At 41.8% G+C, this 10,467-nt stretch overlaps 1 protein-coding gene across 2 annotated transcripts; it reads right to left on the bottom strand.

Annotated features, from left to right (window-relative positions):
* Nucleotides 1–3,349: 3,349 nt before the first annotated feature.
* On the bottom strand, nucleotides 3,350–8,066 carry LOC120974458 (uncharacterized). Of its 2 annotated transcripts, none has more exons than XM_073508111.1 (8): nucleotides 7,286–8,066; nucleotides 6,948–7,075; nucleotides 6,647–6,700; nucleotides 6,263–6,437; nucleotides 5,755–5,929; nucleotides 4,860–4,982; nucleotides 4,597–4,740; nucleotides 3,350–3,756 (listed from the first exon to the last, which is right to left on the bottom strand). In XM_073508111.1, the coding sequence occupies exons 1-4, from the start codon at nucleotides 7,382–7,384 to the stop codon at nucleotides 6,392–6,394; spliced, it is 327 nt and encodes a 108-aa protein (XP_073364212.1). In that variant the 5' UTR covers nucleotides 7,385–8,066; the 3' UTR covers nucleotides 3,350–3,756; nucleotides 4,597–4,740; nucleotides 4,860–4,982; nucleotides 5,755–5,929; nucleotides 6,263–6,391. The 2 variants fall into 2 exon arrangements, with proteins under 2 accessions (XP_073364212.1, XP_073364213.1); XM_073508112.1 differs by having other exon boundaries at nucleotides 5,755–5,866.
* Between the last annotated feature and the right edge of the window lie 2,401 nt (nucleotides 8,067–10,467).

The following is a 10,467-nucleotide window of genomic DNA, read 5'->3' as shown; positions in this document are numbered from 1 at the left end:
TGCATTACAAATGAATCTGTTTCAATAACTTGTGCTCTTTAACGTGTTTTCATATGATTCCTTTTGCAAAGTAAATGCTTGCATCGATACAAATTTTACATCAAAAGGTTATCTCCAAATTGATTAAAGAATCCACTGTAGCACATGTCAAATATTTTTGTTATCGGTCACAAATATGTACCCATTGAATAAAAAAGATGCTTCCGTTCCACACAAAAAATGATGCTTCTAACTGTCCAGAAAAAATGTTTTTGCGCCACAAAAAACCTTTGGAATCTTGAAAAATTACATTTGGCATAAACAAAAGCAATTTGCTAGATTTTTTGTTGGGAACAATTCATAATTGACCAAAATTGTCTCCAGAAATATGGCATTTGTTGCTAGATTTGTTTGTTGGAAACAGTTCATAATTTACTGAAATTGTGTCCAAAAAACATGGGATTTGTGCCTTAATAACCTAGGTGGCGTAGTCACGAACACCATGGCGGTGGTCTGATTTGCACCTTAAAAACCTAGGGGACCTAGTGTGTTGATAGGCACGGGTTTGAGAAAGTATCCTATTATTCAGTGAATTTTGGCCTAGGTGTCCTTTTGACATGTTGCCTGCTAATTCTCTATAGAGCATTTATCTTATAATCATTCATATATTTATTTTCTATTTATGATCCCTTAAACATGTAGAAAACTGCATGTGAGCCTCCACATGTCCTATTTCCATCAGTTAATTATAAATGTTTTCTTTTTTATGTTTTGTCCTGTGCATGCTTGCCACCATTAGTTTCTAGGAAAAATGAGAAAACTACTAGACGGCATCCACCTCTTGTATGATACATAAAACTAAGAGAAATACTTGCAAGAGTGCTATCTATTTCGGCCCGGTACACTTTTTGGGTCTGAATCAACGCGTTGCATCCTCTTGGACCATCTTATGCCGAGGTGTCGTTTCTCTAAAAAAAACATCCTATGCCGAGGTGTCTCCAGGGACCACTTTTGTGGATTGTTTTTTTAATATACTTCTTCTGTTTTTATTTACTTTGCATATGAGCTTTGATTGAGTCAAACTTTATAAACTTTGACCAAGTTCATACAAAAAATATTAACATCCATAATAACAAATCAATACCATTAGAATCTTCATTCTATATATTTTCATACCATATATATTTTTTGTTGTGAAGGTTTAGATTTTTTGCGATAAACTGGGTCGAACTTTGTAAAGTTTGACTTACATCAAACCTAATATGTAGAGTAAATAAAAATGGATGGAGTACATAGTATGTGAGTATATGATGCATACTTGTCTATTTAGCTAATTAAGGAATGATCCCGCAAAAAGTATATGATGCATACTTGTCTATTTAGCTAATATTTTCGTACCATATATGTATGTATGTATGTATGTTTGACTTAGATCAAACATAATATGCGGAGTAAATAAAAACAGATGGAGTACACATAGTATGTGAGTATATGGTACATACTTGTCTATTTAGGTAAGGAATGACCCCGCAAAAAAAGAGCTAATATGTCTTCACAAAAAAAGCTAAAATGAGCCACCATGAGTGGTGCATATTCATATTTTTCTTCTACTAGATGACCAGTTGCGCCAAATGGCGCAAAGACCCGTTTAAAACCATGTTTGTGTTGAAAATATTTGCATTGTTTCAACAACCGTATATTTGAGTACATTTGGTAAGAACTTATACCCCTATATATAAAGGAAATTAAATGCAAATATTTTCTTAAGGTAATAATGCCACAAATTAGATCATCGGTAGGTCAAGATAGTTGAGTCTACAATTAGGAACTCCGAGTAGCTGTAAACTTGCATTAAAAAAAGAGTAAACACAAGTGACACAATAAAATGTACTTAATACATGAATTCGTGAACATTGTGTACATGAGAAGTTAATAGAAATAGTGATCAATTACATCATATAATTTGGTTCTATACTCTTTTGTGTATATATCCTGAATGCTACCCCTTTGTGATCAACTCTTTGTCCTTCAAATCAAATGGCACAGCTACTGCCCCTTGTGGAAAAAGAAAGGACTCTGTAATACTCATAAACGTAAAAGGAAAACATCATGTGATGCATCTCAACCTGCGCAAGACAATGTAAAAACCATACATGCTATCTACATACTCTCATTGTCTAGCAAAGCATAAGTAGCTGAGGGACCCTGTACAAAAGAATTGACAATTAGCTAGCAAGAAAGAAGCATGCCATCAGCTGTCTAGACAACCATAAAACAATAAGTGTCAAAAGCCCCATCAGAATTAGGATTTGCCGACTAGTTTATGAGCTAAAGTTGAGCATTCACCAGTCGATAAAACATATTAAGCACCAGCTTTTAAACAAAATCTATTTTCCTAATAAGACAACACAGATATGAAATGGGCAAACTCTATTTTGCCATCCAGTTTATGAGCTAAAGTGGAAAGCTATGGTCACAAATGCATAAATAAGCAATATAGAAAATTAGTTAAACATATTCTGTTTTTTCCTTGAAATACCTGAAGGAGCCCGCTAATTCCACGTGTGCTTTGAAAAAGTACAATGTATTACTTGTTTTAGTCGTGGGCAAACACATTATGCATTTTTAGAAGCATGTGTATTTTGAGGTAATCTTCTGTGTGAGCAAGGATGCATGGTAAAAAAATTATGGCCTTGCACATAAAAAAAGAAACAGAGAAGGAAAAGCAATCAAAAAAGAAAAAAATACAACGGAGCCGAATAGAACCCTTGGAAGCATCTCAGGGGAAGTAATAGGCCCGGGAAAGCAGTAGAAGACCAGCGTGCAGGGTAGCCTGCTCATAGGCGTGCATAAAACCACATTGCACTGTGTTCCATGAGAAAGCCCTCAGTGGTACCCCCTCTGGGGCGGTGTGAAGACACTGTCAAAGCCCGCTATCTTGATCCCTCCATATGCTCTAGATGACCAAAGAGATAAAAGCGTTCATAGTTTTTTTTTGCTCACCCTGCATTCTTGACCAAGCATCCTGCCACCAGGCCTGGAGAGCAAGAGTAGTAGGGAGTGACATCGTTTCAGAATCATTATAAAAATAAAAATAAAATACCTAAAGGCCCTAAATAGAAAAGAACACAAAATTCTTGAGTATTCACCGAGGCATCTATATGTAAATCTGGAAGAGACAAAAATCAAAGACATCACAACATAAAACAGGATAGAGAAATTCATCCAGATCACATGGACACGCTGGCTGCGTGTATGAGTCAAATGTATACAGAAACGAGACCAAGAGACCAACTTGTTGCTATTTCAATGCACACAAAGCCGTATCTTGTATGAATCTACAAAATAGCCACAGTTTATGAATAAGACGGAGCATAATTCTAAAATGTTATTTGATGGAAGCTTTGATTGCAAAACGAACAAAACGGTTATATCCTACTGTTGTTTGAGGTTTCATAATTCGAGAAGAAAAACATTATCTTTAACCAACAACACAACAATGTAACAAAACGGTTCCCCTTATAGTGCTCGTTCTGGCCCAAGATGAGCGAACGCCTTGACTGTATGAACCGTGGACACACACAGCAGGTGGCCTGGTTGCACTCGTCCAACTTGACAGCATGCCTCGGGTGCTCTCTCAGGGTGCCCCTACTGGTCTGGTTCCGGATATGGCTCAGGATGAAGATGCCCAGTCGGTAGCACGGCTGTCAAGGCTCATCAGAGCCGGGTCTTGAACACGAAGGGCCGGTTGACCCAGCCCTGCCAGGTCTTGAATGCCTATAGCAGCAAAGGTGAATAATCCTCTCAGTTACTAAAAAATATGTGTTGAGGATTTGGGAATAGTGTCATTCCTGTAGCAGAAAAGAAATCACCAGCATATCTGCCACTACTTTTTCGTGAAGATGCCACTACCTATTGTGAAGTTTAATATCAATGGACCAATACTCATTTCAAACTACGAAAATAGAATGCCGACAGAGACCAATGATATTCAACTATCTAACAATCTCATGAGTTAAAAAGAGGAAGGCAAGAATATAGAAACATCTGCGCAATTTGACTACAGTTCAAACAAAACCTACATATGTATACATAGGTAGCCATATGGAGTTGTAAACCAAGACAAAGGCCACCCAAGGCAGAACATCAAACAGTGACAAAGGAACATCAAAGCATTATATAGAACATCTAGCAATACACAGAGCAGAGAGCCTAATGCTTGAACTCTGATGGAGTTATCAATATAAGCTTTAAATACTATTGTGAAGGAGCTTTACCTAGGCTGTAGCACCAGAGTACATGAATCCAAACAAAACTAACCATTATAATTAAGTCCTAAGAGCCTAGTATTTAGAAACCTATAACTCTGGGTGAACACAAGATCATTCATACAGTCAATCCGCTAATAACTAAGCAACACGTAGTAGTTATCTTCCTGCTAGTAAAGAGAGCCAACCAAACAATGAATATGCCTAGGCTTCAGAGAAAAAAATTGCATGAAGGAATAACCTTGGCAGATAATTTATAAATACACCTCGAAAATCATCACCGAGTTTAACAGGTACGTGTTACTTTAAATCAAGAGAACACAAAAGGATCATGTAACATGGTTCTTACCTTCTACCATTTTGGAAATTATTGTACGCTGAAATCTACAGCTTCTGCTAGACAATGAACATATGTTAAGAAGAAAAGTATAGTTTAGGAAGGTGTGCATAACAAAATATGGAGCGCGCGTCCCCTCCCCCATTCTCTTCTACCCTGTAATGACAGAGAGTAAAATTCCTCAGTTCTTCGGCTCTCTATGAATCAAGCTTTTGTTCCTAGGATGCACAACCAATAAAAGGCATTACAATTTTATAAGGCACGAACAACTGTACCTTGAAGCACGATCAACATGCAGGACCTAGCTCGTAATTCTATTTAGGAATCATCATCTTCATAAAGTAACAAGTAAACTTGGTCATCCATGCACCTACTGTAGCTTGCTTGCTAATTTTCACCTATGTCACAAATAAGACAATCATGTTCAAACGGAAGGTGAAAGCAGTACACATTCAGTTTCTTATTTAATTTAGTATACTGATAAAATCTCTATGAAGAAGCAGACCAACTGCTGGAAATAAACTGGCATGGAACGAAATCAGTGCCACAAAACCATATAGACATGCATGCTTCGGCCTTGCAGATGATGACTGGGATATGAAAAAAAGATAGAAAAATGCATTGAAAGCTTGGACCTAAAATGTAGATTACCCCTTTGATCTACCGATGGGAAATACATGTAAGCGTCAACCAAATGCAATCACAGTCAAGTATGATTTCTTTAATCTATTTAGGGTGTTTTTCACGTACTGTGCAAGTAGCAGGGGGATGTTCTTCAGTAACAACATCTTATTAGCTTCAGATGACGCCCATTGACATTATACTGCTAATTTAAGTTAAGTTGTGATCCTAATATTTGGGTAAAAAATCACATGGAAAGCTCAAACTGAACAGGGATTATCGATCTGCATATTATAACCTACCAAAGTTACCATGACAATGCAGATAGTCTGGAGGCTAACTTAAGAATGTAAAAAAAATTATAGACATTTCATGACATCAAGCAATTACGGGTTGCGCTTTTAAACAGAAAATACATGATGGATCATTGCATACAGCTACGATTATAAAGGTACACTATGTTTTCTAACAAATGAAAAGACAACGTTTACCGTCTATAATTATAATTCAATTCTTTGTCGATAAGAAAGCAACCATCATTGTGGATACCTTTATATGCTTCCAGTGATCCTGTGAGCATATGCTAATACTCCTTAACATAAATCTCACTTGTCATCGCCATCGTCACTGTCTTGCTGGAATAACATCCTCTATCTGCAAACTGAAATAATAGCAACATCAAATCCATCTTGAAGGTCTCACCCTGGACCTTCCCCCTGTTGATCTGCACAGGCATGGCATTCCATTAAGCAAGCAAACTCAACAATCCACACCATGCATATAATATCTCAAGTAAACTTCTTCAGGAAATTCACAGCACACTTCAACCCACTTGATTTATACACATGAACTTAACGGGATATGAGCATTTACACACAACAATTCATGGTTAATGTGGAACTGAAGCGACAATTTGAGACAATCAAAATCTTACCTTGCATACAGCTACGATTATAAAGGTACACTATGTTTTCTAACAAATGAAAAGACAAGTTTTACCGTCTATAATTATAATTCAATTCTTTGTTGATAAGAAAGCAACCATCATTGTGGATACCTTTATATGCTTCCAGTGATCCTGTGAGCATATGCTAATACTCCTTAACATAAATCTCACTTGTCATCGCCATCGTCACTGTCTTGCTGGAATAACATCCTCTATCTGCAAACTCAAATAATAGCAACATCAAATCCATCTTGAAGGTCTCACCCTGGACCTTCCCCCTGTTGATCTGCACAGGCATGGCATTCCATTAAGCAAGCAAACTCAACAATCCACACCATGCATATAATATCTCAAGTAAACTTCTTCAGGAAATTCACAGCACACTTCAACCCACTTGATTTATACACATGAACTTAACGGGATATGAGCATTTACACACAACAATTCATGGTTAATGTGGAACTGAAGTGACAATTTGGGACAATCAAATCTTACCTTAATGAATAAGCCGGGCAAGGAGGAGACTTCATGGGCAACCACTTGTGTACTCTGAACAACAAAATGACCATATTCATTAAATATCACATTCAGCATACCCTCAAATCGACTGATGTAGATTATTGGCCTAATCTGCAAAAAGAAAAGCTAACAGGGGCTCTTCTCCTTGTGCAGACATGTACTGAATTGGAAGGTTGACTTGCCTAAAGTACTGCCCAACGACAGCAGGCATAGCACTGACCCAAACATGCAGTTATAGCTAATCAAAAGAGGAGAGCAACAGGAAGGAAGAATGAACCTGCGGACGCGTGGGCTGTAAAGAGCCATCTCTGTCTTGCTAGAATAACATCCTCTATCTGCAAACTGAAATAATAGCAACCTCAAATCCATCTTGAAGGTCTCACCCTGGACCTTCCCCCTGTTGATCTGCACAGGCATGGCATTCCATTAAGCAAGCAAACTCAACAATCCACACCATGCATATAATATCTCAAGTAAACTTCTTCAGGAAATTCACAGCACACTTCAACCCACTTGATTTATACACATGAACTTAACGGGATATGAGCATTTACACACAACAATTCATGGTTAATGTGGAACTGAAGCGACAATTTGAGACAATCAAAATCTTACCTTAATAAATAAGCCGGGCAAGGAGGAGACTTCATGGGCAACCACTTGTGTACTTTGAACAACAAAATGACCATATTCATTAAATATCATATTCAGCATACCCTCAAATCGACTGATGTAGATTATTGGTCTAATCTGCAAAAAGAAAAGCTAACAGGGGGCTCTTCTCCTTGTGCAGACGTGTACTGAATTGGAAGGTTGACTTGCCTAAAGTACTGCCCAACGACAGTAGGCATAGCACTGACACAAACATGCAGTTACAGCTAATCAAAAGATGAGAGCAACAGGAAGGAAGAATGAACCTGCGGACGCGTGGGCTGTACAGAGCCATCTCTGGCCCAGCGCGGTATGAACGATGATCAGTTGTTCCTTCGGTGACCCTCTCTCGGCCGCCGCCGCACATCCCTCTCCTCTTTCCTCTCTATTTCTCCCTCCTCTCCTTCCTTCTCTCTCTCTCTCATCTTCTCTCTCTCCTATAGATCAAATCGAGCGCCGCCACCGTCGCCCTTTGACTGCAGATCGCCGCCGCCGCTAGAGAAGCTCACCTCCGTGCCCGCACGAAATGAGGAGGGGTGGGCAACGGTGGCGTAGGAGAGGAGAAGCCAGCGCTGCCGGATGCCCTGCATGGGATCCACCTTGTCTCCGGACGAGGCGAGCTCCACGGCCACCCCATCGTGCCGAGCTCTCCTAGGAGGCGATTGAGGTGGGAGGAGGAGCAGGAGGAGGCGGCGGCGACTGAGGTGGGAGGAGGAGGGGGTGGCAGCTAGGGTTGTGAAAAAGGATGATAGGAGGAGGAGGAGAGGAGGAGGGGGGTCGGGCGTGGGAGGACGTGGGGTCATTTCTTTTTCTTTCGCTGCCGCTTTTTCGTTCACTGCCGAGTCGCAGGACTATTCACAGTCTGACGTGGATGCCGCGGTTGTGACTACCTGACATGCCCCCGATTTGACCGTACACTAATCATGCACGCAAATGTGTACGATCAAGATCAGGGACTCACGGGAAGATACCACAACACAACTCTACAACATAAATAAGTCTTACAAGCATCATAATACAAGCCAGGGGCCTCGAGGGCTCGAATACAAGTGCTCGATCATAGGCGAGTCAGCGGAAGCAACAATATCTGAGTACAGACATAAGTTAAACAAGTTTGCCTTAAGAAGGCTAGCACAAACTGGGATACAGATCGAACGAGGCGCAGGCCTCCTGCCTGGGATCCTCCTAACTACTCCTGGTCTTCGTCAGCGGCCTGCACGTAGTAGTAGGCACCTCCAGTGTCGTAGGAGTCGTCGTCGACGGTGGCGTCTGGCTCCTGGACTCCAGCCTCTGGTTGCGACAATCAGGTAGAAAGGAAAAGGGGGAAAAGAGGAAGGAAAGCAACCGTGAGTACTCATCCAAAGTACTCGCAAGCAAGGAGCTACACTATTGTGCATGGATATATGTGTAAAGGGCCATATCAGTGGACTGAACTGCAAAATGCCAGAATAAGAGGGGGATAGCTAGTCCTGTCGAAGACTACGCTTCTGGCAGCCTCCATCTTGCAGCATGTAGAAGAGAGTAGATTGAAGTCCTCCAAGTAGCATCGCATAGCATAATCCTACCCGGCGATCCCCTCCTCGTCGCCCTGTTAGAGAGCGATCACCGGGTTGTATCTGGCACTTGGAAGGGTGTGTTTTATTAAGTATCCGGTTCTAGTTGTCATAAGGTCAAGGTACAACTCCGGGTCGTCCTTTTACCGAGGGACATGGCTATTCGAATAGATAAACTTCCCTGCAGGGGTGCACCACATAACCCAACACGCTCGATCCCCTTTGGCCGGACACACTTTCCTGGGTCATGCCCGGCCTCGGAAGATCAACACGTCGCAGCCCCACCTAGGCACAACAGAGAGGTCAGCACGCCGGTCTAAATCCTATGGTGCAGGGGTCTGGGCCCATCGCCCATTGCACACCTGCATGTTGCGAACGTGGCCGGAAGCAGACCTAGCCTAGTGGCGTTCCAGTCCAATCCGGCGCGCGCCACTCAGTCGCTGACGTCACGAAGGCTTCGGCTGATACCACGACGTCGAGTGCCCATACTGTTCCCGCGTAGTTGGTTAGTGCGTATAGACCAAATGGCCAGACTCAGATCAAATACCAAGATCTCGTTAAGCGTGTTAAGTATCCGCGAACGCCGACCAGGGCCAGGCCCACCTCTCTCGTAGGTGGTCTCAACCTGCCCTGTCACTCCGCCATAAAGTAACAGTCGGAGGCCGTCAGGAACCCAGGCCCACCTCTACCGGGATGTAGCCACCTGTCCTTTCAGCCCCCCTCATCAGAATCACTTGCGGGTACTCAACGAGCCGACCCGACTTTAGTCACCACATGTGTCATGTATATAAAGCATATAGTATATACCCGTGATCACCTCCCGAAGTGATCACGACCTAGTAGTATAGCATGGCAGACGGACAAGAGTGTAGGGCCACTGATGGAACACTAGCATCCTATACTAAGCAGTAGGATAACAGGTAAGGGCAACAACTGTAGCAACAATGATAGGCTATGCAACAGAATAGGATTAACCGAAAGCAGTAACATGCTACACTACTCTAATGCAAGAAGTAGAGAGTAGAGTAGGCGATATCTGGTGATCAAGGGGGCTTGCCTGGTTGCTCTGGCAAGAAGGAGGGGTCGTCAACTCCGTAGTCGAACTGGGCAGCAGCAGCGTCGGTCTCGTAGTCTACGGAAGAAGGAGAGGGGGAAGAAACAGTAAATACGGAGCAAACAAAGCATCACAAAACATAAGGAGGCAAAACGCGGTGCTAGGTATGCCCTAACGCGGTAGGAGGTGACACCGACGAAGGGGGGAAACATCCGGGAAAGTATCCCCGGTGTTTCGCGTTTTCGGACAGATGAACCGGAGGGGGAAAGTTGCATGTTCGCTATGCTAGGGATGTGTGGTGGACGAACGGGCTACGTATTCGGATTCGTCTCGTCGTTCTGAGCAACTTTCATGTAGAAAGTATTTTCATCTGAGCTACGGTTTATTTTATATGATTTTCTAAAGATTTAATCATTTTTTGATTTTAATTATTTATTTAAATCCAACATTATCCAGAATAGTGTATGCTGACGTCATCATGATGTCATCATGACGTCAGCAGTCAACAGGGCATTGACTGGGTCAAACTGACGTGCGGG

This window comes from Aegilops tauschii, chromosome 2, assembly GCF_002575655.3.
Source record: "Aegilops tauschii subsp. strangulata cultivar AL8/78 chromosome 2, Aet v6.0, whole genome shotgun sequence".
NCBI classification, from domain to species: domain Eukaryota; kingdom Viridiplantae; phylum Streptophyta; class Magnoliopsida; order Poales; family Poaceae; genus Aegilops; species Aegilops tauschii.
Note: the sequence above shows the minus strand (reverse complement) of the source record. Positions and strands in the feature narration are given on the sequence as shown.

Bases quoted from the DNA above. Each gene is read 5' to 3' on its own strand.
- LOC120974458 (XM_073508111.1), bottom strand. From the start codon at position 7,384: ATGCTGAATATGATATTTAATGAATATGGTCATTTTGTTGTTCAAAGT. The intron at 6,701-6,947 runs GTTCATTCTTCC...TTTGTTGTTCAG, and splicing joins TACAGCCCACGCGTCCGCAG to AGTACACAAGTGGTTGCCCA. The intron at 6,438-6,646 runs GTAAGATTTGAT...ATGCCTGTGCAG, and splicing joins TGCCCGGCTTATTCATTAAG to ATCAACAGGGGGAAGGTCCA.